This window comes from Trachurus japonicus, chromosome 5 (assembly GCF_045865225.1).
Source record: "Trachurus japonicus isolate A0001 chromosome 5, Traja_1.0".
Lineage (NCBI taxonomy): Eukaryota > Metazoa > Chordata > Actinopteri > Carangiformes > Carangidae > Trachurus > Trachurus japonicus.
In genome coordinates, this window is record NC_140911.1 from 9,025,783 (window position 1) to 9,052,029 (window position 26,247).

At 40.4% G+C, this 26,247-nt stretch overlaps 3 protein-coding genes across 3 annotated transcripts; 1 reads left to right on the top strand and 2 right to left on the bottom strand.

Annotated features, from left to right (window-relative positions):
* Positions 1-865: 865 nt before the first annotated feature.
* LOC146987038 (uncharacterized) lies at positions 866-2,719 on the bottom strand. Its single transcript, XM_085776000.1, has 4 exons — positions 2,586-2,719; positions 2,057-2,360; positions 1,731-1,863; positions 866-1,525 (listed from the first exon to the last, which is right to left on the bottom strand). The coding sequence occupies exons 2-4, from the start codon at positions 2,352-2,354 to the stop codon at positions 1,150-1,152; spliced, it is 807 nt and encodes a 268-aa protein (XP_085632126.1). The 5' UTR covers positions 2,355-2,360; positions 2,586-2,719; the 3' UTR covers positions 866-1,149.
* Positions 2,720-2,789: 70 nt separating this feature from the next.
* On the top strand, positions 2,790-20,491 carry stx18 (syntaxin 18). Its single transcript, XM_085775999.1, has 11 exons — positions 2,790-2,968; positions 12,779-12,846; positions 14,366-14,481; positions 14,967-15,044; positions 15,194-15,260; positions 15,593-15,684; positions 16,702-16,796; positions 17,809-17,867; positions 18,360-18,429; positions 18,551-18,631; positions 18,738-20,491. Exons 1-11 carry the CDS (start codon positions 2,816-2,818, stop codon positions 18,831-18,833), a joined length of 975 nt encoding a protein of 324 aa, XP_085632125.1. The 5' UTR covers positions 2,790-2,815; the 3' UTR covers positions 18,834-20,491.
* Positions 19,827-25,067, bottom strand: LOC146987040 (neuronal vesicle trafficking-associated protein 1-like). Its single transcript, XM_085776002.1, has 5 exons — positions 24,795-25,067; positions 24,305-24,462; positions 23,917-24,033; positions 22,235-22,345; positions 19,827-21,220 (listed from the first exon to the last, which is right to left on the bottom strand). The coding sequence occupies exons 2-5, from the start codon at positions 24,431-24,433 to the stop codon at positions 21,020-21,022; spliced, it is 558 nt and encodes a 185-aa protein (XP_085632128.1). The 5' UTR covers positions 24,434-24,462; positions 24,795-25,067; the 3' UTR covers positions 19,827-21,019.
* Between the last annotated feature and the right edge of the window lie 1,180 nt (positions 25,068-26,247).

A 26,247-nucleotide genomic window follows, 5' to 3' on the forward strand; every position in this document is an offset into this window, starting at 1 on the left:
GACTTTTATTCAACACCCTGGGCCTCACTGCTTACATGTGAGTGCCAGCCCCAGTCATTTACAAATAAACGGATTTATGAGAAATATTACGCACAAATTACTACATTTGTCTAGACAGGACATTATTTTACTTTTTACTTACACTGGCATGATCAAGTTCAATTTTCATAAATATGTTTATTGGTATATGTCAAACACTTACAGCTTCCAGATTTGCACTTAAGAAAATGGCATGAATCAGCAAATAAACAAAATTTCTCACAGTGTAAAACCTTCACATATGGACTGGACCTTCCTGTCAGAAAAACAAATTATACTTCCAACAGAATATAAATCAATTTTAGGAATTTCAAAACTGGGTGTTTGAAATTCCAGTTACTGCATGTGACAAATTCATTACGTGTTTATATGTCATCTTGTACATATAAACAATAAAGGACAGCTGTAGGATGTATAACTAATAATTATATCATATTACAAAGTTGAAAACAAATGCAACACACTTCAGCACAGTTTTTGCAGCAGCAATTTTTCAGTTTGAGATGAGGCAACAAACATGATGACAACTTTTGATTTCAACTGTCATAGAAGATAAAATGCGCCGTCAGGAAAAAAAAAAGCAGAAATGTATCTTACCATGAATCTTACATCTTATTCTACACATTGATGTACATTAGTATAACACAAAAAATGGTTTGACAACAATTGAAAATATAGCTCACATTTCTATTAGAACTTTAAATAGAAATTTACAGTTTACAATAATATTTCTGGCGTGAAAAAAATAATAGTTTCAGTGAGGTCTGGTTTGTAATGATGAACAGATCCTCTGCCAGAATGCATGTGGTAAAGCTATGAGTTTTACAGTTAGAGTGACACAGTGTCTGACCTTTCATAAAACACGTCTTGAACTTTTTGTTTTACCTGCTTGTTGCTTTGATGGAATTCAAAAGATCTCAGTCATCCCCATCAAAATGTCAGAATGTCAGCTGCTTGACAAGTGGCAGAAGGTGCGATAAATGTGATGATTTTAGTGTTTGACACTATGCAAAAAAGTAATAATTATTATGACAGTAGTTGTGCTGCTCAAATTTGACAGCAACTGCACTGCACTGCACGCCCCAAACAAGCTCAGCAACTACAGCCACTTTAGTCGTCTTGAGGTGGCTCTTCCATTTTCTTTTTCATCAGCTTGATTTTAAGTGTGTAATATTCCTCTTGCAGCTTGAGCACAGCATCTTGTCTCCTCAGCACAGACATTTCCAAATCCATTCGCTCTTGCAAAGTCGTGCATTGCATTGACGTTGGAGAAGTGGAGCAGGGAGTATCCAGGTGTTCTCCAGAGGCAGTAAAGATGGCGGCACAGGGACTACTGAATTGTACAGCGAGTGATTTGGGAATGGTATTAGAAATCATTTTTTGTTCTCCTGGAGAGGTGGATGGATCTGGATATGCGAGGAGCTCATGCTCCGTTAGTGGACGTTTGTTTGTTAATCTTTCTTCAGCTTTTCCATCTTTATCACAGCTGAAATTGAAGAAAAATAAAAGTTTGTCTGTGAATTCATCAAACATGCAGTTGCATTTCAACCTTTACACATAAATATAAAAATATTTTAAACTTGACCAGCCATGGAGATATTTTTGATGAATCCAAGTTTAAAGATACAATACAATTCATTTTGGTGCAGTGTAAACACACGAGAAGCCAAAAAATAAATAACATGTACTACCTGTCTTGTTGAGTTTCTACCGTCTCTGACACTGAACTGTCTTCTCGATCTTGTTGCAGCATGTCTGAGAGGTTCATCACAGAAATCACGAGTTGGGTCACAGTGCTGAACTCATCAAGGGAAAGTCCTTCATCTGTGAGTGAAAAAGCATGCTTAATTTAATAATAAACACAATACAGTTTTTATTTTCTTTACATTTTAAAACTCAAAATATATGCAAATGTACAGTAGCCTATGTGTGTGTGTATCTCCTCAAGGGATGCAGTTTTAATAATACTAATTATTATGAGACTTGTTATTGCTTGCAAAGTGCCCATTTTCCTCACCTGTACCCGCTTGCCTTTTCTGTCGTTTGATCTCCTCCCTCGACTTTGCTATCAGATTTTCCCACTTTTTGTTGCAGTCAGAAACTGTGCGCTGAATCTGTGGGAAGGCGTTATTGATGGCCTGAGCTATCTCCTCCCAGGCTTGTCTTTTGTCCTGTATGGACACTCCAGTGATGCATTTCCCTCTGATTATTTCTTTCCTCTCCTGCATCAAGTGGGCAAGAAGGAGACACTCTTGGTCTGTCCAGTTAGGTCTTCGCTTCCTGCTGGACATCCCCTCAAGTAGTTGTTGGGGCATTTTTTTCTGAAGGAAACAGAGAAACAGATTATCTGATTCATTCCTGCACAGTTGGTACTTGTTGAATCATAAAAGCTCACACATACAGTGTAGAAACTTCAGCATGACTCAATAAAACTGTGCACATCAACATGGACATCTGGCTATCAGGTGAAGCCCTCCACTTAAGTGTTTTTAAACTTAAGTTATTATATTTAAGAGATTTTGTTTTTATTATACAACTGTCATTACCTGGATCGAAGTCAAGGCGACGAGTGATTTAATTCTCGTCCAGGCTCCTGTGAGATGTTACTTATATGCAGCAAAAAGCCGCTATAATAAAGAAATCCCAAATAAAAACCTTAAGGTAAAACGTAAGGCTTTCCTCTCCGTCTCAGGGAAAATCTCTCCGCGTCGCAGGGCTGATGACGTCGTCTCCCGGTGACGTGTCAGTTTGTTTACAGCGCCGCAGCTGCACGAACATGGCTGTGGACATCACTCTGCTCTTCAAAGCCAGCGTGAAGACAGTGAAGACCAGGAACAAGGCGATAGGAATCGGCTTCGACTCGACCAAAGATGAGATTTTCAAGCGGAGCAGACCCAAGAGCGGCTTCTCTCCGAAGGCGAAGGAAGTGGTGAGTGTTTGTTTCTCCTCCCCGAGCTAACTTTGGCTAACGTGGCTAACACCGATGCAAACTGTGCTTCACAACAGATGACAGCTGCTTAATTAAATGGACTGTATGAATAAAACGCTGTTCATGCTGTGTAGTTTAGACAGTAGTAAGCCTTAAAAAAAAACTGTTCACTTAGGTATGTTTGGTGTTTACAAACGAAACAAGACAGAGCTAAAGTTTATAAAAGTGCTCCAGCTGTTCATTGCTAACAGGGCCTCTGCTGCATGATGCCACATGATTAAATGAAAGCTATCTATTTCGTTTTTTTTTTTAAGTTGGTGACGCATATGAAATGTGGTGCAAATAATTAGAATAAATAGAAGAATAGAATAAATAATTCAGCTAATTGCGCACGAAAACAATATAAAACAAATCCAGTATTGCCATAATATGGTCATGCTTATTCATTTCCTAAAGCACCCAGTTATAATCAAATGCTTGTTAACTTGGCAGAAACAGTATAGCACTGACAGTAACAAATACACATGTCTTGATATTGGCCAAACCTAACAAGAGTGATTCTCCTAGATTTTACTTTACCCCTCTTCTTTTTGTGCATTTCTGTTCAAAACAAGTTTGTCTTTTAAAAACAGATAATGAAAACTAGCAAAATTTAATGAAAATATATCTGACACAGGATATAAATCCTCAGACTCAAAATAATGACAACATACAATTGCAAAATGTATCTTGATACACTTATTACACTAATGGCAACAGTTGCAAGGATATAATAATTTTGAACTATAACTATTAAGGTGGTCACAGCCTGGTCACATTTGAAGGAGGTTGAATTGATTCAGTAAACACGTAGACTATCTGGTTTAAAAGGCTCCAGGGTATTCAAAGAGGCTGTCAAAAAGGTAGTAAAACTAATTCCAGCCTGTTGTCGTCACATGAACGTCAGCTTCATATGATTTATATAATCATATTTGTGTTCAACAAACAGTTCAAGAGTTTTAAATGAGAAAAACACTTAACTTATGGTCTTGACTATATTTAGTTTATACTCATGAAAACCAGAAGTCATGATCATATTACTCAGTGAATCAAAGCTTTATTTTCTCCCTTTGAATGTGTTTGTTATCTACAACCCTCTAAAAGAATTGCATTATTTTTATTTAAACAAAGTAGCTTTCCATGAAGCCGTTACTTCAATAGTTGTTGTGGCGCTTGAACATTATGTCTCCTTTTGGTACACCCTGCTTTGTCTTGTAGGGTGATGACTGATCTGGAGTCAGGTTATAAATATCAGTTAGCAACAGGGTCACTGCTACAGATATAAAAACTCACAGAGGACATTTGGTCTTTCATTTTGACACCCATTTGGACATTTTCTGTTAGAGTTGTGCTGCTGGCTGGTTAAAAAAGACCCGCGATGCATTAGTCACAGGTTATATAGCTCTGCCTCTCTAGCCCATCTCTGGCCCAGCTACCAAAGCATGGCGGGAGCATCATTGCTGTGGCATTTTTCAGACTAAACAACAGGTTTCTGAGTGTCTAATTGAGGGAAAACTCTGTAGTTTATTTCAGACAAAGCCACATAGTCATTCTTGAATATTGTATCAACTCTGTTTGACCATTACATTCCAGCAAAATGCGAGCATATCGTGGCAAGCACTTAATTGAATTTCCAGTAGACATTAGTGAATTTGGACAAAAGGCTGCTAAGAACATTACAACAACTAATATGATTTTCCAAATGTCATTTACACAGGGAAATAAAGATCACTGAAATAAATAGCACTCATAAAAATGCCACTTTTGTCGACTTGAACTCGGGTCATACTACAGGAATTTTCAAATCCTGCCCAGTGTGGGCAATTCTGTATAAATGAGTGCTCTGCTTGAGATCTGGGCAGACAAAAGCTATGTTGTTTGAAAAAAGAAAAATCACATTGGCCAACTGGCCAGACTTAACATTTTTGAGCCCAGAATACGTTTGTGCCAACTGTCAAGTCTGACAGCCACTCCTCCCCCAACACTGACAGGCCTGGGCTCTGCTTTTAGAACTGACCCAGAAAATTGCCTCATGTGATCTAGATTTAAGACGTTCGTAAGCCAGATGACTTAGAAAAATAGTTAAGAGTCTTCTCCTCATTTTCATTATCGAGAATCCAAGTTTTTGTATAATATCCTAAACTAATAAAGATAGTGATTCACCGACAGTCAGATGTTCAACCCCTGTTTGTACTGTATTTAATTTGTTGAGGTTTCGTGAGGAAATTTTGATTTCGGTTCCTTATTTAAAAGACTTAACTAAGGTTAATAATCTTGATTTAATTGTAGGAAATTTCATATAAACTTAAATATATTAGTGAAAACAAGTTGTTTTGAAACTCTTGTCACGGGACACTGACCTTTTAAATCTTGGCAGGAAAGGCAACGCTGCCATTTAATTAGTTCAGGAAACTTCACAAAACATCTCAAATTTTATCCTCCCACTGAAGTACAGAGACTTCATCAATGGCTGGCAGTGGGAGATGGGTCATTAGCAACTAAAATGTTTCACTTCATGTCATGGATATTCCTCATACAGCCAGAAGTCCTTGGCCTAACATGAATATCATGGATGCAAACCTCTTCAAAGGCACCTTGAAGAACCACTTGACGTTTCCCCCAGGGAGTCAGGACTTTTAAGTTGTACCTGATGTCTCCAGCCATCAGTCTAAAGGCAAACATGAGCCCGGTCCCAGCAGCTCTGCACAACCAGGTTTTTGTTATGTACTGTTACATAGATATTAGAAATGGTGGTTTAATAAAAGCACTGGTGCTGATTCAAAAGAAACCCAAGCCCATCCTGTGGCGACTGCCCTCTGCTCTCTTCCCTCCCCACTGCTGTCTCCCTTGCACTGCAGATATCATCTCCAACCATCTTGGTGAAGCAGCTTTTGTAGAAATTGAAATTGCGAGTTAGGAATGTCCTGACTGCTTACAGTTATGTCGCGGTTTTCACCCACATCTCCCCCAGCTCAGCTATCCATTCTTCTCTCTGTACAGCCCTGACACAGGCAGCATTTTTTTTTTTTTATGCGAGTCCCCTCTTTACATGTATGATTCCATAAACATGCTGCAATAACATTTTCTTTCGGCTCTCGAGCAATTTCTTGGGGAAAGCCGATCTTCCCAAGAGCCAGTGATTAAAGGTGGAAGATCAAAACAGAGAAAATATTAAATTAGGTCCCCAGTAACAATGTTGACGGCCGGCACCAAATGCACAACAGATGTGGGTGCCCTTCTAGACATGAATAACTCTCCAAGTTCCCACTGAAGCTTCACAAAAATAGAAAGAAAACATCAAAGTTGACAAATACACAGTGGTCCTGTGAGGCTTTTTTCCACTCAAAACGCAGCGCCATGAGAAAGGAAATGTAGCGTCTTTCAAGGCAATGCAAAAAAGGCTTGATTGACTAATAAGAGGGCCTGTGTTTGCAGGGTTGGGTTTGGTCAGGGGAATCTTTTACCTCATAGGGGTCGGTTTGGGGCACTGTGATCTCCATTTCACCGCTCACCTCGTCTCTCTCCAAAGCATGCTGCCCTTCTCGAGTTTAAATGGAGGGGGTCACTCTAAAATTGTTAAATTGTGTGTAGAAAATAGCGCTCGACTTCCCACTGTGCCTTTAGTATTGGTATTCCAAAATTGGCTCCTTCTCACAGTATTTTCTTAGAAGCCATGAAAAGTGTCTGGCCATCAGCCAGCACTTGAAAGTATTTTGTGTCGTTCGTTGGAGAGGGGGCTCTTCCCTCTGAAAGCGCTCACAGTGAAACAGTGTGCCCATATATTCTCAAAATAGTTATTTGAATTTCAAGAACCCGGCTTACTCGATATTTTTGTTAGAGATCGTCAAGTTTCCAACATTTGGAATTTCCCGCACTGGGATATGTTAAATCAGCGATGGACAAATTTCAGGAGACCAAACTTAGAAATGGTTTGTCGGGTAATTGTTGCAATTCTGTTGATGATTGAGATGAAACTGGGGCATATTTGCAGATCTTTTGGATTTAAGTGGTCATGTTGGACAGATATTAGACAGCAAAGACATTTATGAGCTGTCATTCATGTCAAATATTTACTGACTGAAGGGTACAAGTTTGGAAATGTGCCTTTTTTTCCCCCGAATGTCTTACTAGACTATTTCTTAAAATTTCAGTTAATGCCAGTCAAGCAAAAAAAAGTAAAAACATTTATGACAGAAACACAGAGCCTGTGGCTAGCATTGAGCCACATGATTATTCACAGAATAATGGTACGTACGTAGCTCCAACAAATGATGTAGAGGATAAATCCTGACTATTATACGACAGTGCCTCATTAGACAATGTGAAGTCTAACTGAATAATTTATAAAAACAGGACCAAAGTGGAATAACCTCTCCAGTGTAGAGCCACTGAAATTAAGTTTCCTCTTCACTGTCTCTGCTCATCATGTCACAAACTGTGTTGGCACACAGGTAAAAAAAAAAAATTCTGCTGACGTACAGCTGTCCAAACTCAGTCTGTACTGAGTCGGCACTTTAGCCATGGGGAAGTGATTTGCGGGGATCACCCTGAGATGAATGTGCTGCTAAATGGTCTCTTTACCAGTTGGCCTAATCTCTTCTCTGTTTTCCCATGAAAGCCGGGCAAATTGAATTTTGAGGCATCTGCTGTCGGCGGCCTGAGCACAATCTTGATTTTGTTTCACTGCGTGCAACAAAGTGTTTGTTTTTTTTTTCCTTTGTTTTTTCTTCATGATTCATGAAAATGAAAATAAAAGAGGAAAAGGTGGTGAAACACAGATTTACAGATGTATGTCAAACTGTAAATCAGGAGATGGACACCAGATACTCTGCAGGCTAAATTGTTTAAGTGGAACAAAAGTAATGTTGAGCTCAATAGACAAAAGGCTTAATTTAAACACAGTGAAATATGGAGTAGGACTGGAGCAGCAGCTGTGGACACTTTTTAAAGAATGTTGTAAGACTCTGTTGTTGGACTAATCTTAGTTATTGGGATTTACAGTCATTGAAATACGACCAATACAGATGACAGGAGGCTGCATACTTGACCCTGACACTCAAAAACACAGAGAATCTGAACCATGAAACTGCAACAGATGTGTCCTCATCTGCTTAAACAGATGACAGCTCTAAAAGACTCCAGTGTGCCTTTTATCATGCTTTTATATAACTTGTAAGTGGAACAAGGCGTGGAGGATTAATCATATATTGTCAGCTCATATTGACGAGTGGCGCTGTTGTATAAAGGAAGTAAACATACTGTGTTGTTTTCCTCTCCAATTGTGGTTATCATTCATTACAGTAGATTCGGAGGGTGTGTTTAAGGTCAGTAGGAAATTAGATTGGTTGCTAAGAGGTGTAACTTGGCCCCAGTTTTCAGTCTCTGTTTTTAATAAGATTGGAGAGTTGCAACATTTTGAGAATTTGTCTAAGTGTCTGTTTTATTTTTTCTCTAGAAACTACACAGTTAGTTTGCTTAAGTTGCTTTTACCATTCCCCAGATTCTTTAAATGCTTTTATGCAAATTTTCAGATGCCGGACATCTTTTGGTCTCCCAACTTTTTATTACAACAAAAGTTTGAGAATTTAAATTTCATTATATATCAAAGGCATTTTTTAAATTCCTTTCATTTCACATTTTAGATTCCATAGTGTGATATGAGAATAATGGGCTTCAACATTTCCTGGTTTTACCTTTGTTTGTTTTTGATAATTGGCCTTTTTTTTATTAGATATGTTCCTGTGACTTTTATTTAGCATGCTCATTTATTTTCATTAATAGGAATATTTAACACTCAGCACGGTAGGAGTATAGGAATATCAAGAGCATTTTACAGATTTTTTTTACACTCCCATCATGATTTCCTTTTTTTGTAAAATATATATATATATATTAATTATAATCAAAAAAGTGTAAACCTTCAGGCACCTGGCACACACAGGTCAAATTACCAGAAAGAAATCAAAATCCAGGTGTATATGTGTGTGTGTGTAGAAAAGTTTAGAGAAACACATTCCCAGGTTAAATCCAAGGTGTGTGTTATTTGTGGTGTTACAATTTAATGAGCAAAATGAGACATGATACGTGTTGGACTGTTGAGGAAGTTCAGTTATTGTATTATGGTAATCCAGACTTAATATTATGGTAGATAATATAACGTCACTTTTGCAGTATTACATAATCGCATACCTGAAAGAATCACAGTACGTATATATCATAGTATTGACAGAGGTTGATCATCACGTTAGTTTACTGCAGGACACACACACATGTTTTTTATTGACTTTATGAATAACTGCTACAACTATTTGATCCTGACATGGGATGTCACCTGGTGCCTTTCACACGGCCAACGTTTCCCATGTGTTTATTCAGTTATTTTGTCCACTGTGGTGTCCAATTCTTTTTTTTTTTTTTGGTTAGTTAAATGTGACGGTCACGGCCAATACATCTGCTCCTTATGCAATTGACCGTTGAAATGTGATGTGATGGCTTCAAAATGCAGCAGAAATTAGTCACTGGTCATGTGACCAACACAGCAGGACTTATAGATGGTAACAGACAGAGATGACTCACTTCAATAACTACTTTAAATGTATTGAAGAACATTTATGACACACTAGCGTTTCTGTAATTGTAGCTTGATAATGTTAATAGTAATCATACATAGTGTTGACTCATGTATCATCCGCTCTTGCCTTATCATTACAATATGACCGGCGTGGTGATTGTGGTTGACGTTTTGTGTCCAGGCATGAGTTGACCTACATGAGATCAAAATACATTATTACATCTTAAGTGCACATCAAAAAAAGATCAAGGACCCCGGTCACAAATAATCTTAAAAGCTTTGTTTGATGCTTGTTTTTGTTGTTTATTTAGTTGACTCAAGCGTCCAAACTGCAAATACACAAAAAAGACAAAAGTGAACCCATTAGAGACTCAGACATAAACATGATAATAAAATCAACATGCGGCACCGTCTTCCCCACTGAAACGTCCTCTCTGTATCAGGCCCCACATACCTAAACACAACATAGCATGGCGTCAGTATGGATAGCCCTCGGTCAGGACACACAGGGACTTAAACCAAAGCAGGGTATAGTCATCATCAAATTCTGTCAGTTACCTAGATTTAACAAAACAAAGAGCCATCCAGGCTCTTTAGAAATCTGCTAGCTAAGCCTTTTCTCTTTTCTTCCTCATAATAATCCCCCCTGATGGTTTGTTTGGGCTCAGTCGGGGCTGGAGGGAAGCAGGGGGAAGGAGAAAGTGAGGAGGTAAAGTGGGGGTCTTTGATGATGACGAGATTAGATGTAGCCCGGCAGACTGTCTCCTCCTGCCTTTTCGCTACGAGCCCTGCCTCACACACACATGCATGCATGCACACACACGCACACATACACCTATGGCGGCCACACGTATACGCAATACACACACTACACATATACCTCCACATATACGGTGAGCCGTAATGCACAAGGCCACCCCCTTCCTTCATTGTTGAGGAATTACTTGCTCTTTAGGGTCTTAAGTTACAAGAGCAATTGATCCCTCTGACCCCCTGCAAACCCTTGAGGTTGTGCTGGGAATCTGAGCTCCAATGTATACACACAGGAGACAGCTCAACCCCCAGAGCAGCAGTCTTGACACTCCCCGGCTCCCCCACAACACACACACATACACACATACACACACATGCGCACACTCTTGCAGCCTCTCTCTAAGTCAGCGTGTCCCAATACTGAGGTTTTAGCCCTGCCTGCTGGTGGAAAGGGTGCAATAACATGCGAGCATTTCAATATGGGTCATACAGAAATAAAAGGATGAATCCCAGAAAATATAAATTTATAGAAAAAGAAAAATAACTCATGTCATGTGAGAAATTCTATTTTCCCCTTTTTAGGCTGTTTAAGTCTAATAATTTTCTTTTTAAACTATCCTTTAGGTGCTTTTAAAGCAGTTTTCCTGGTTTGTAAATACCAATTTTACCATTAAAGACATTTTTACTTTGTAATTAGGGGTTGAATGGTCTCTTAAGATCACAACTTCCAAGAAACTCAGGTTGGTCGCATGTCCTGTCAGTTTATCATCCTGGAAAACTGAGAAAATGAAAATATTCATATTTATTTTTTACAACATAAAGCATCAATCAAGCAATTAATACAATAAAAAACGAAATCGATCAATCATCTAGTTTCAGCTCCACTTCTATCAAACTTGTGTTTTTAAAAAAAGTCCAAGTCTGCAGATCGGCACTTCCTTTGATTTGCTCTATTAAAAATAACCACAAGTTAATAAGCACAAATTTAGTTGTGTTAACATGAACTTAATCAGATCAAAGCTGTACATTTGCCATTTGTCACCACTTTTAAGTTGTGTATTTGAGTGAATGTGTGTGTGTGTGTGTGTGTGTGTGTGTGCTTACTCCAAGCTAACCCATTCTTTCCAACCCTATAACATCACTAAACACATGTTCAAAAAAAAAGGAGGTTGTTCGCTGGAGGTTTTTGTGGCTACAGGTCTGGAAAATTCGACCTGTAATTGTTGGTAGTTTCAGACTCACAGGAGCTCGCTTCAAAGTCGTCTGTATTCATGGAGAGACACGACACAACCACCAGTGTTTTGAAATACTTTGAACCATAAGAAAGGCTCTCTTCTCCCCCTCCCTGTAATCTCTGCTGCTCTGAACAACAATTAACTCTTGACCTCTAATAATTGTATTATTACAAGGGTCAGCTTACCTGAATTAGCATGTTGCCCCACAGCGTCACTGAGTTACCGTCTAAACTGGAGAGAGGGAGAACATTGGTCTCTAACAAATTGCTCGGCTCTGTTTACCTTGACACCTTCTCTCTGCGTCGGAGAAACTCGTCATTTAAAAAAAAAAAAACGTCAGCTCAAATAAAACGCCGCTTCAGGTCACCGTGACGCTGGGGATGAATGTTTAGAGACGTTATTAGACGGCTGGTGCCAGGTTACTCTTTACAGCCAAGGCAATTTGATAATTGAGGTTGTTAGAGTGAAAAGGCTGAAGGCCGAAGACAGCGTCATTATGCTATCAAAATAATCTCCCACGCTCTGAGGTCGCTCGCTGTCACAGTCAAACTCATTGTGTCATTTTTCAATCCTGGTCTTGTCTCCGTCCCGTCTTCCTCTGGATCTCACAGAGCCGGCTTGTGTGCATATTCACACCCACTTGCGCTGCCCTGCCAGCGGAGCTCTGTGGATGCGGAAGCAATTTGGTCCTTTTTTTAATATTTGACCGAAATTACAGGAGCAAATATTGGATTGAACCAAGTTTCCTCTGGTTTCCCTAAGCACACCCACACACACACTTGGACATTTTCTCGGTGATAAATAGTAACAGATCATGAATTTAAAGCTTATTAGAGATCGCTCTGTCAGTGCTCTGTATGCAGCGGCTCCTGGTTTTATTTATGAGAGTTGTTTGAGAAGGAAATTGCAGGTTTGATTTTTGTATGTCCCTGACTTGATGAATTGTCAAAAGTAAATATTGAGAATTCACAGAGATAGACAAGACATTGGTCCCCTGTCACATCCAATAAATACTAAGTCTTACATTTACCCTGGCTCTGTCTGTCTAAATGTAGTTTGGAGAAAATAGTTTCCTGGTTCGTGTCTTAAAAAACTCTGTGTTGACATGGTGGACATATTTGAAGCAGCAACTGAGGCGTCGCATCTGAAGGGACTCATTGACATGAAGGTAATGGAGTCAAATAATCCTCTCCTCTCACTTTATCTTGGCAGATCACGAACATCACCAAGCTGAAAGACTTTCTGCTGCAACACAGGAAAGATTATGTGAGCGCCGGAAGGTAAGCCTCCCCTCTCTCCAAACGGTTGCGGTAAGCCACCACAATCAACAACAGCAGCAGCAGCAGCAGCAGCAGCAGCGGGAAAACCCACCAGACAGTGCTGCAGGGGAGGGGACCAACACTTTGATTCTGACAGGATTCAGGAGGGGTCAGAAGTCAGGGTTATTTGATGGGACTTTCAAGTATGTCTTCAGTGTGTGTGTGTGTGTGTGTGTGTGTGTGTGTGTGTGCTGCAGGGGCTTGCTGCTGGCACAAGGTCAGCAGCGAGTAGGGTGGTCTGTAGCGGCAGGCTCCAGTCTAATTGTCTGGAATAATTGAGCTGCAACCAAGTGGAGAACAAATCATGCCCTGGGACTAATCCAGACCTTCCTCCGCTCAAGGCCCCCTCTGTGTTTTGTAGGTGTGGGTGTGTGTGTGTGTGTGTGTGTGTGTGTGTGTGTGTGGAGTAGCCCATGTTTTGTTAGGTTTGTTGATAAAGTCTCAACAGAGCACATTAACTAAACATTAGAGATGTCAATGGGTGGAGCGCAGTCGTATTTAGCGGTGGGAAAATCCATCAAGATGCCATCATCACCGGTATGTGTGTGTGCACAAGTCTCGTCTGCGTTCGGCCCCCGTCATCAGCCCGTTCCTGTCTGCCAGTTTTCTTATCATCTTTCCCTTCTTCCTCCTCTGCATTTGACTTCGCCTGACAGAATAATTATGGACTGTGGATTATGAGTGAATTAGTGTAGCTGGTCACCATTTCAGGACAAGTGTGGCTAATTAATGGATAATTAAAGTAAAAGCCGCGTTGATTGAACTCTGGAATAGAGACAGAAAATGTATTGTAAGATACTACGACTGTGGCTTAAACAAACTAAAAATTCTTCATTCTTCATGGCAAACGACAGGCGTTTTGCGTTCATCTTAATTATTTCTTATTTGTTTAATTTAGATGGTGCACTTTGTGATTATTTTCATCAAAAACAGTAGCAACAGTAGTTATGTCTGATGCTTTTGTGTGCATTACCTAAAGATGTGAAACAGAGGAGGAGCAAATTGTCACACTTGAGAAACTGGAATGAGCAAAATCAAACAGCTTCTGCATGAATAGAGTCAGAGCTTTGTCAATGCTCCAGTCTTTTTTGTTGTGTGATCTTATTTAAAGGGTGTTGATGTGTCGTAGAGGTCTGAGACATTATAAGTCTCAGCTGCACACTGTGGCCTGACAGCAGGAAGGTCCTGGGTCTGATTGCAGTCATGCTTCTGCCTGTGTGGAATTCACATGCTCTGTATGTGTTTCAGTTTTCTCAGATTGTTTCGTTTTCCTCTCATAGTCATAAAACACGAGCTCAGGTGAATTGGAAAAATCTGCCCCCCATGATGGAAAAGTAGGAGGGAAGGCATCTGACATGGTCTAGGAGGTCACTTGCAATAAATATGTTAGGATATCAGACAGTCAAATGTTCAGCTTGTGCTGTGCTGCACATCCATGAAGTATTTAAACTGACTGTGATTGGTCCTGTTTGTGTTGCAGCCTCATCTCGTCAGATCTGACCCGTATGACGGACAGTGAGCGAGACCAGATCGACCAGGATGCTCAGATCTTCATGAGGACGTGTTCTGAAGCCATCAAGCAGCTACGCAATGAAGGTGTGTGTTTGTGTTCCTGCACACCTAATGGACTCATTAACACACACACACACACACACACACACACACACACACACACACACGCTTGCCTTTCTGCTTTTACCCCAGAGCAGTAATTGCACTGAACATATCACTTTAAAATGCCCCAATACTCTGTGCAATACAATACTTTTTTTATTAGCGTAAAATATGCCTATTGTGAATATCTTTATTTTACTCTGCTGTGTCTTTCACTGTTGTTCATGTGTTGTTGTCTTTTTAATATCTTTTCTAAATAGCACCACATTGGAGAGTCTCTACCTCAGATTTGTTTTAGTCGTGCAATGACAGTACAGATTCGCTGGTTCTGATAGCTTCTCAACTGTGTTAACTTGCAAAGCTGTGAGCTGAGAGGAAAAATGGATGTGTCTTAACTTTAGGGCAGTGTCCCCAAAATCAGCGAGTTCATCTTTTAATGAATAAATGTGTTATTGTTGTCAATGTAGCAGAGAAGAAGGTGACATCAGCCCAGATAAAAGAGCACAGAGGGGCAGTGCTGGACCTCATTGAAATGTATCTGAGAGGTGAGTTTATGCTGCTCATTGAAATTCACACTTCAACTTTTCAACCAAGTCCTCTGAATACTTTTTTGAATGCATCCATTTGTCTATCTGAAGCGCACTCAATGGCTCGGAAAGAGATGATGTGAACCCTGCTCTGTTCTTTCTTTAAGGAGTGTGTAAGCTCTACTCTGAGCAGAGAGCGATCAGGGTCAAGAGGATGGTGGACAAGAAGAGACTGTGAGTATATCTACAGAACAAATTCTTCTTTCACACATTTTTGTTTCTTTTTTCTTTTAGGCAAGGCAAAGCAAGTTTATTTGTATAGCACATTATTGCAACAAGACAACTCAAGGTGCTTTACATATTAGCAAAATAAGAACATAAAAAGCAAACATTATTTAAAAACAGACAAGAGAAAGAATTAAAACAGATAAAGTAAAACAGAAAGGGAGACAGAACAACTAAAACATAGTAAAAAAAGGATATAAAATAACAGAATCATGTTACAGTGCAGTTAGGAGCTGTAGTAACTATTATAATCTTGTTGCTCTTGATCCACATGGTCTCAGGTCCAGACTGGCACCCGAACACCACAGTCAGGTGGAGAAAGCACGAGAGGTGGAGCCCACGGAGGAGAAAACTGTCAAGGAAGAAAGTTCTGGTGAGTCAGAGAATCCCCAGAGACACTTGACTGTATCTCTGCAGCAGCACAGACACGCACAAGCAGACCTGCTGCTGCACGTTGCAGCTTTATTCTCTACGTGATGTTTGTGTATTTATGTCTGAAAAGCATCAAACACTGTGTGCAAGTATTACGCTTCATTAATCACATCTTCTCAGTCATCTGAAGGCAGCAGGACAGATGTGTGTGTTGACATTTAAATTCACACATCCAATAATTTGCACTTCTACTGGTTCCTGCCAAACAAACCATCAGGATCTAGATAGATAGATAGATAGATAGATAGATAGATAGATAGATAGATAGATAGATAGATAGATAGATAGATAGATAGATAGATAGATAGATAGATAGATAGATAGATAGATAGATAGATATATCATGTCATATCCTCAGGAGGGACCATCCACTTCAGCTGATAACAACTGCTCACTCAAAACTAAAGCTGAATTTAGCAGTTGGACATTTTTAAAATTCAAAGTATATAGTTTTTAATACTTGTGATAAATGATGAAACATGATGAAAAATGTTTAAAAGAAACACACAGTGAGGGTATTATTATGTGAACCATGAAATCTGCTTCTATGGCAACTGTCTTCTTTCAACACTAAAAAGAAACAGAAACTAATAGTTTTCGTTCACGGCTGCACATAACTTACTATTATGATCTCTGTGTCAACCTAACAAACACTTGAGGGGAAGCAAAGTAAACATTGACTTCTACATGTCTTCACAAACGCAGCGTAATTGCTCTGTTGTATATTGTCACTTTGTCACTGAACCTCCCTGACAACACTACAAAAACAACAACAACATCCCAAACAGGCTGAAATGTGAAATGCAAAGTGACTACAAAGTAACGCCATCACCGCTCAGGGATGGTTCAAAGAGAGAAACATCAACTAAAGGTGGCGACTCAGATGAATCAGGCAAATGACTGAGGAAATCTTTTTAGTTAGATGAAGAGTTATTTCTGTCTGTTTTCCTCCCTGTAGAGAAAAGTGTGTCAGAGGTGCTGGACAACACCGTGGAGCACCTGTGGGAGGAGGGCCGAGTGGAGGACGAGCTCTCTCCTGAGGAGATCCAGATGGTACGGCAGCGCAGACGACGTTCTCCATTATTCATGTTGTACAGTAGATGTGGATTTGTATGAGTCATGGCATCTAAATGCACATGGACCCGATAGGACACACACTGATACTTAGGAGGTTTTTTAGGGAGAATTAAATTTGTAAAGGTCCAAATAACAGACTAATTTGAACTCAATGGTTATTTGTCATTACAAAAATAGACACAGACAGAATACACAGTCAAGTGTATTCTCACACACACAAACACTTAAATTGATTTAGCCTTGTTGCTTTAAAGGGATAATTCAACATTTTGGCAAATTGGCCCATTGCCATAATCCCTATAGTTTTAGGAGTAGGTTTGTTACCTTTAATTGCTGCTCAGAGCTACGCTACGGAGGCTAATGGGATTTCTTGGTTTCCCTCATCAAACTCATCAAATACACAATCCAAGAACTCCAAAACGCTCTGGTGGACAAGTTGTGACCTGCACATTCATCACGCTATGAGATAATAACAGAACATTACAAGACTACAGACACAGATTACAGAGTTGTTTTCGAGGCAAATGCAGAGACTGCTTGCCGAAAAACTGCCCCCGACCGGAACATACATCAACGGTTTGCATGAATTTACCTAACAAATCTGTGTCGTAACGTTCCGTTATTATCTAATAGCGTGGTGAATGTGCAGGTCACAACTTGTCCACCAGAGCGTTTTGCTGTTGTTGGATTGTGTATTTGATGAGTTTGATGAGGGAAACCAAGAAATCCCATTAGCCTCCGTAGCGTAGCTCTGAGCAGCTCGCGGCTCTGCTCCGCCGTTCTACAAATAGCTTGCACGACAATTAAAGGTAACGAACCTACTGCTATGACTATAGGGATTATGACAATGGGCCAATTTTCCAAAATGTTGAACTATCCCTTTAAGTGCAGATAACACAGTCTATTCAAAGTTCTTTCCACATTATATCAACATCATGTTAATGAGCTCCACTGATGATGAAGTGTGTGTGTGTGTGTGTCTGTGTAGTTTGAGCAGGAGAACCAGAGGTTGGTGAGCGAGATGAACAACCTGGTAGATGAAGTGAGGTGAGTCTCTGTTCCTGCCTCCATGTCAATAACAATGTTCTGAGCAGCATTACTCACAGGGAGGGGAGGTCAATAATTTCATTCTGCTCAGACATCAGTGTTGTGAATGGTAAAATTATTTACTGGGAGGAAATTGCTGTAATTCAGAGAGACTCTTGTGTGACTGTGTGTCACTTCCCCTCCCACTAAATTACATGCCCCGAGTGATTGAAATGCCAGGTGAGCAAGACAACACTTACATGAAATATCAGATGTCGATCCAGACAAGATTAAAATGACCCAAGGACATAGGTGTCTGCAGATGAAATTATTACTGTGGTAGTCAGAGAAAATCACTGACATGTTTGTTCCAGATGGAACGAAATACCAAAGGTCCTGAGGTGAAAATTACCAGACCTTCCCCGGTAATACTAATGCCATCTGGAAGGGCTTAAACATGCCGGGCACACTGTTTTCACGGGATGTTTCACGCTTCGCTTTTGTGCCCATCAGGCAAATCGAGGGGAAGGTGGTGGAGATCTCTCGACTTCAGGAGATCTTTGCTGAGAAAGTCCTACAACAAGTGAGCTGAGATCATTTTCCTTCCTTCACGCCGTCGCTTAAGTGCACAGTATTTTTTGACTGATCAAAAAACATGATCAAACATGAACTAATCTAATTGTCCATCTAACTTCCTCTGACAGGAAACGGAGATAGATAGTATTCATCAGCTGGTTGTGGGTGCAACAGAGAACGTGAAAGAAGGAAACGAGGATATACGAGAGGTAACACAAAACAACAACACAATAATAACACTCTTTTCCTTTGGTTTGTTTTAATGGGTCTTATCACAAAAAAAAACACACTCTATCTTCTACCTTCTGTCACAAGGCAATCAAAAACAACGCCGGCTTCCGGGTCTGGATCCTCTTCTTCCTCGTCATGTGCTCTTTCTCTCTCCTGTTTCTGGACTGGTACGACAGCTAACACAGCTGGCCTGCACAGACTCTGTACACAACACACAGGAAACCTCCTGGCTCTGGCACGTATTGGTTATCTGATAAAGAAGTGACAACAGCAGCACAGACACTGAATGTACCACTTCCTATGCTGACCCCGCAGCGGACAAGTTGTTCTTCATGGAGATTCTGGATATAGTGGAGTTGACAGTTTGTTCTTCCCCAGTCTTAGCTATCAGTTCATCTTTGTCCAGTGCAGCATCAGAATTTAAAAGCTCTTCTATCGGGGAGAGCTTTGTCGGGAGCACTGTACTCACTTTAAGTGTGTGAATGGTTGGACACTGTCTTTCTCTTCCACTAACAGGAATCATTGTTTGATTGGCTGCAGCTTATTTTGACCTTTGTTGATCTAACATGGAAACTAATGCACTAGAGGATACTGTGTAGACATACTTTTTCTGCAGTCTCATGTATTTAAGTATATTCTAAACATATGATCCTACGTGACATGTTATACTTCACTGTCAAACCATCAAGAATGTTTTGCTTTCCAGGCGTTTATTTGATATCTATGGGAGCATAACTGTCACTGACACACCACTCACAGTCTAGTAAAACTAAACAAAATTCTTAATGAAACTCTGGTTCTTTCTTTACCTCAGGCTATCATTTTAAACGAGTTAATACATTTCAAATTTATGTCAGACCTTCAGATAACATCAAGAGCAGCAGAACGGCAAAGTCATGGCCTGTCTTGATCCGTCTCAGCCAAAGAAAAGAGACTGTCGACATGAGATTTGAACTCCGACGGCCCCATGATATTTCTGCTAATCTGTTTATTAGGATTAACCTATATTCTAGTGAAAGCAGTACAGCACTTAAAAAACGTTCCTTTGATCTCAACTCTGGGGAACATGAACTGTTAACTGTATTTATTTTCTGCCTTGTGGGAGTTTCACCATTACTGACAAGATTTCCTCTTGAACTAGTTACATAGTTTACACAGACACAGACTTGAACGTTGGTGTGAAATGTGGGCACTTTATTTTCAGTTTTTCATTTAACATTTTTCATGTAGCAAATGCACTTCAATGGTAATCATTACATCGTTTTGAAAAAAGTACATAATTTGTGTAAATGACAATTACAGAAAAAAGCAACAGGACAAGCAACTACTGTCAGATTGTTCCACTACATCAACCTAAGTCTAGCGTCTGCGATGGCCACCGACAGCCATCTATGGTGACATTAATCAATGCAAAGCATTGCACAATACAGTGTCTTCACTAGCAATGCAAAAACATTCAAGAGAGTAGCATAAAAGGTATGCCATCTAAAGAAACCAATGAGTAAGTCTCGTGTAGCCAGCAAAGGAAAAGCACATGGTGGTCACAAAGATCAAATGAATGGAGACAATCATTAATGCTGGTTAAAAAGACTTGATGCATCAAATACTAAAAACTCCTTAACAACACTATTTGCAGAGAGCAATATGGAATAAATCAAAATAACACGGTTAAAATAGTTATTTTCGCTGGTTAAAAGGTTTCTTCCAGATCAACCCTCATTTATTCACAACATTATGACCTTAAAATATGTTGACACATATGACCTCAGCGGTAAATATGCTGCAAACTTGCTGGAACTCAAGAGGTCTGACATGCGCTATCAATACTGTATCAGAAAGGAAAGAGGTTCAAAGCAAACTGGTATTATTATTATTATTATTATTGGAGTCGTGCGTGCATGTGCGTTTAAACAAGCGACGCAGACACAGGATGGTTCACAGTCATTTCACAATCTGAGTACTAAAGTGAGTTCTCTTACATATGTGTATGTACAAAGACAGTGAGTGTGTGTGTGTGTGTGTCTGTGTGTCAGTGTTTGTGTTTCTGTGGCGTTTTTTCTACACGTTGGCCACTCTGTTTTTGAAGTGTAAATAAATAACGGCATATGCCATTCAAACAAACCACGAACCCACCCAACTGTAAACCTCGCTTTGCTGAAAACACGCTCATAAATTTCATCACATTTCCTGCTACAGTGCACATCAGCTGGACAAACTGCATCAACAAGGCAGCATAGCACCTTAGGAAAGAGAAGTTGATATTTCAGCCACAGTAAGCCACTGGACTCTGAGGTTTGCTTGAATGGCACAACCATATTATTTATTTTGTCTGCAGCAGGTGACGCCACCTCCTGACCCCGAGTCGGTTAAGCCAGCTTCTGAGCGGTCTCCGTTTCCTGCTGGGTGACCTTCTCCTCAGACATGATGGTCATCCATGGTGATACTGACCGAGTGATGGTCTGCTTGGCTATGTTGTAGTGGTTGATGAGGGTAAAGAGGCGCCCGCGGCCCCCAGGGCCCTGAGGGGGGTAGTTGCCATACATCCCGGCCGGCATGCAGCGTCCTTGCTTCTCAAAAGAGACGAAACATGATTAAAAATAGCAAGAAAAAGTAAAAAATAAAAAACACCAAAAAAGCTACAAGGTGATAAAATATGATTATGGAAAGTGACACCGTGAGACAAACTGTGATTCACAGTAACATAAGAAGAGAGCGGCGATAAAAAATGGAGCTGTAATGTCAAACAGCTGAGAAAAAAGATCACAAATGAGAAACAGACCATAAAAAAAAATCTATTCAAGCTAAGCGTCATTACCTAACCTACACAGGTGCATGTCAAAATCGACGAGGCTTTCTCAGAAAATGAGCCAATACTCTGTAACCTTCAACCACCGCCACAGACATAAAAGAGAAACACTGTGACTTAGGCTGAACAGTGCATCATATGAGTATTAAGCCTGAACATGAACAAAAACAGAGGAAAAGAGTGTAAGAACAAGCAAACTCAATGACATCTATAGTAAGATTCATTCAAAGTCAGCTAACATTGGCTCGGGGTCACCCCAGAGCAGCAAATCCCCTGAGCTTAATGTGCAATGGTGCAGAATATTGTGTTATTGCTTCCCTCAAATTTACACGGTCCCTCTTTGAGTCGGTTTTAGAAAAAAAAAAATATTGATTTGCACCAACAGCAGATAAACATGTGGCAGCGGAGATTAAAATGCCACCTTCAAAGAGAGAATTATTCCTTTAAAGCTCATACCTCAAAGCAGGGAACAATCTCAGGAATGTCAGATATTCAGAGGGTACGTCTGAGGTAAATAAGTAAATCTCTCTTTGATTCCTTTTTTACTGTGAATTCTGGAAAAATGGCTGCAACACAATGTGATAGGAACACCATTTTAACCATAGGAGTCTATATGCGGTTCACTAACATACTAATGATATAATAAACCCTATTTCTATATGATACTAAAAGGCTTTATAAGGTAAAGAACAAATAAGGTAGCGACGGTGAAATGAACATCAACAGATCGACAGCACAACAGGGTCACAAACACTGATGCTCCAAAGTGTTTTACCGTGTAGACAAAGCTGTCAGGACATGGCTGCTCGTACTGGTAGACCTTGTAGACGACCAGGAACACCACACACACCAGGAAAGCCAGGGCACAGATCACCAACAAGGTCACCTAAAGGAGACACACACACACACACACACACACACACACACACACACACAGCAGCTCCCATGATTAGCACAAAACCTGTGTGACAGTGCTCACAACACATCCACTCCAACGGTCCTAATGAGAGGGACTGAGTGAGCAGATTGCAGTTCTGATTATCAAACAGCAGTTCAATCCTGGTGTACAGGAATAAAAATACACCCATGGGCGTTAAGGTACACAGTATATATCTATATATGTGTGAATGTACAGTATATATAACAGTGACTAAGCGGCAGTTAGGACTACAGATACTCTGCATATAGTAACTCTAGAGGGAAAAGGCTTTTGTGACCATCTGTACAGCCCAGCTCTCACCTCTCAGGGGAGTTACGTAACAAGCTACTGGTGATTCTGGGAAGTGGGAGGGGGGATGAGAGACAAGGTGTGGGAGAAATTTGCCTCATTATTGTCAAACATGTTGATCCCCCTCAGTGTGAGAATGCTCTTTTTTTTAATCTATATTTAAAGCTACAATATGAAACTGAGATAATTTCAGGCAACGTCAGAGAAACTGTGTTTAAACAGCAGCAATGTTGATTTTCGTTGAGCGCTGCGATGACGGAGGATTTCTTAGACAGGGAGCGAGTCAAGTAGGACTCTTTGTACCGTTCCCCCAGAATGTTTGGCACTGATTCGATAAGATTGTTAACAGCGTGTATCAATATGAGTAAAAGGGATATTCTCTTTATCTGTCTGCTGTGAATCCTGCAGTTTCGCAAGCCGAACAGACAGTACAGCATGTATAAAAGCAAGAGCAACAGGAGCTTATGAAAGAGACTCTCCGCGATGAAAGAGCTGCCTGCAGCATTTCAAAGCTACCAATGTGAGGATACGAGCTGTGTTCTCCCAGAAAGTGCCGTGCCTCTTCGCCTCTCAGATGTTTGAGCATTAAAGCTCTATCACTAAAGGGAAGCTTGACAGTTTCATCTGTTGATTTTTTGAGCGTGGAGGGAGCGAGGCGCGCAGTCTGCATGCAAAACCTGTAGTTTGGTGGGATTTTAAAATATGCGAGGGAATATATTTTCTGTCATCCTGTCAGAGCTGGAGCCAGGGTTGTCTCTTTTTCTCTCCCTCTTCTTTTTTTGCCTCCTTTTTTTATTTTTTATAAAACTATATGTTTAAATAATCATTCTATATGGTGTGAAGAGCTAAATACATCTGCCAGCCAGAGGGGCGTTAAAGGAGGTGGGAGAGATGCTGCCGTTTGGAGGCCATCGCCATGGCAGCAGCTGAATTAATGAGAGTTTCAGGGCGGGGTTAAGTGAATCATTGTGCATTATATCTCCCCCCCACCCGCGTGCATCCCCGGCAAGATGACAGGCAGCTTAGGACACAAGACACGGAGGTGTAGAGTATTACTTGGATCTGGATCGGAGAGGCAATATTATGACGGCAGTGACAAATGCCCCCCGAGCTGCAGGGAAGACAGCCGTCTGCTCTCTGGCATATGCATGTGCGGAGGTGTGAGAGATACTGGAGATGGAGATGGAGATGATGCATGAGACAGACAATGGCAGCCACATTACTCTTACTTTGAGCCGCTCAGAGACGCCTTCGATGATGCTTATTGAGAACTCAGCAATTTTAGGAGATCGTAGTTTCCCCTTCTTGCCTTCACCATCATAGTCTGCCTTTGTCTTCACCACCACCTGGAAGAAACATAACACATACACACATACACACACATGAGAGAAGATCCATGGGAGTTCACAGAAACGGGGGTGGGTGGGTAAAATGATGTCTTTGGCTTTTCTTTGAATAAAAATCACACATCTGATGATCCAAAAATTGGTTTTGTTCCCCTAATTGGATTAATTAGGCCAGTGGGAAATAGCCTACAGCACAGGCCCCCCTCAGAGTGACTCTTGAAATCAATGGAGGAAAAAAAAAAAAAAAAAACATCAAATCAGAAATGCTTACCTTATCTGGTGGAGGAAACTGCAGCTGACTGGCATCTAATGGTGTTATAAGAGGGATGGTGTCAAATCCGTCTTCAGAAACCACCTTCCCGTTGTTTTTCTCGCTGAAATTATTCCCCAGTTTAACCATTTTCCCAGCACGAAAAAAGAACCACCAACCTGAGGGGAGGAAACAGTCGCTTATTACGCCTGAATGAAATCTATTACCTTTTGTCCTCTGCCCCTGTGTGATTGCATAGATCGTTCAAATAAGCACGTGTGTGTCTCTCTGTGTGCGTGTTTTTTTACACATGCAAACAGCAGTACGCGTTAAGAAAAACGATGTGCATGATGTGAGACGCTTTGTGGGCCACGAGAAAAGCCTGTTAACCACAAAAAAAAACGCAGGAGAGGAGAGGACACGCAAGGCTTCGACATAATGAGACTGATGCATCACCGTGGCGGAGGAAGAAGGAGAAAAAAAAACCGATTTACCGCATCCCAGCACTTACCAGCTCAGCAGAGTCGCGTGTTTTTGAAGCGGTGTTATTTCTTCCTGATGTGGTGACTTTTATTGTTCCAGCGCCGGTGTGTGTGTGTGTGTCTGTGTGTCTGTGCGCGTGTGTGTGTTTTTAGGTGTGACGCAGCCGATTTGCGGAGAGCTGGTGCACAATATGGCCAGCTGGGGTTTGTGCGCCGCGTTTCCTCCGAGCTGGATGCTGCTGCTGGCGTCTGGTTGCACTGCAAGTGATGTAACATCCTCATCACATCCATCCATCCACACACACACTCTCTCTCTCTCTCATCAGTGGCAGTGCATCTTAGAGCACAGTCTCAGATTTAAGCAAAACAACCACAATGTAGGTTACAACATGTCCATTCAGTTCATTGATGAGGGGATTTCATGCACAGATAAAAAAAGGGATTTAACATGCAAATGTGTAAATGCAGCTGTGTGTTAATCTCAAATAGCCAGTTACAGTGTCTGTGTTGTGATTCATTATGTTTGGTAGAACAAACAAGGAAAAAGGTTTAAGGATTTAAATGTAAAACATGAATTAATGCATCTCAAACAATGGTTGCTGCCTGTTTAATGTAAGAATAGCATTAACAAATTAGTGTAAAGATATCTACTCAGTTGTCTTGTGTTTATTTGACAAGAAATCACTTTCTTGTGCTGTGAAATTGAAAAAAATGTGTTCACTTCACACTGCACAAAATTACTTAAATTATGCATGCTGAACACAAACATTTTGCTATCTTAAATAAGACTGTCATAATTTTCTGTTGTTACCAACTTATTATTTTAAGTCACAGTAGCAGACAATGTGAATATTGAATCTTTCTTGAATTTAAACTCAATGTTTGATTTATAATCTTGGATTTGAGACAGATTTAGGTGATTCATCATCAATACTCATCGTGGACAGATGTCCTGATTCATGGTTAAAACTGAAAATAGGATAAAAGATAACTTTATTGTTGTTGTTGTTGTTTAATTAATACACAACAAAAGTAGATACCAGTCAGTGCCATTGAATAATATAGGAAATACCATGTTGTCTCCCATTTGTATGCAAAGGAAACACATTTGTCTCTGCTTACTTGTGCAAAAAATCAGGTATTGAAAACACAACATATCTCATCCAAACAAAATCACATGAATTTACACTAAGGGAAACAGCTGTAATGCCTCTTGCTAACTCTTATCTGGGTTTTAACAGACCCATTAACAGAGGACTCTCTGCACGGTTGAGTACCTCCATGTGGAAATTTATCAGTTTAGAAAGCAACTGTAACAGCAGCACCTCGTTGGCTCGCCTCGTACAGCACGCATGCCATTAAGGCTTAATCCTAACTACTGCAACTCTCTCCCATTTACTCTATCTCTCACTGTCTCTCCACAATAAAAGCCCCCCAAAATAAATTAGAACGTACAGACTCTAACATACAGCTCTCGATTTG

What these genes read in the sequence shown, in the direction of transcription:
- LOC146987040 (XM_085776002.1), bottom strand. Translation starts at nt 24,433, where the DNA reads ATGGTTAAACTGGGGAATAATTTCAGCGAGAAAAACAACGGGAAGGTG. An exon ending in AGTTTCCTCCACCAGATAAG is followed by an intron (nt 24,034 to 24,304) that starts GTAAGCATTTCT and finishes TGTTTCTTCCAG; the next exon opens with GTGGTGGTGAAGACAAAGGC. An exon ending in GCGTCTCTGAGCGGCTCAAA is followed by an intron (nt 22,346 to 23,916) that starts GTAAGAGTAATG and finishes TGTCTCCTTTAG; the next exon opens with GTGACCTTGTTGGTGATCTG.
- stx18 (XM_085775999.1), top strand. Translation starts at nt 2,816, where the DNA reads ATGGCTGTGGACATCACTCTGCTCTTCAAAGCCAGCGTGAAGACAGTG. An exon ending in CAAGCAGCTACGCAATGAAG is followed by an intron (nt 14,482 to 14,966) that starts GTGTGTGTTTGT and finishes TTGTCAATGTAG; the next exon opens with CAGAGAAGAAGGTGACATCA. An exon ending in AACCTGGTAGATGAAGTGAG is followed by an intron (nt 17,868 to 18,359) that starts GTGAGTCTCTGT and finishes TGTGCCCATCAG; the next exon opens with GCAAATCGAGGGGAAGGTGG.
- LOC146987038 (XM_085776000.1), bottom strand. Translation starts at nt 2,354, where the DNA reads ATGCCCCAACAACTACTTGAGGGGATGTCCAGCAGGAAGCGAAGACCT. An exon ending in GAAAAGGCAAGCGGGTACAG is followed by an intron (nt 1,864 to 2,056) that starts GTGAGGAAAATG and finishes TTTCACTCACAG; the next exon opens with ATGAAGGACTTTCCCTTGAT. An exon ending in GTAGAAACTCAACAAGACAG is followed by an intron (nt 1,526 to 1,730) that starts GTAGTACATGTT and finishes CTTCAATTTCAG; the next exon opens with CTGTGATAAAGATGGAAAAG.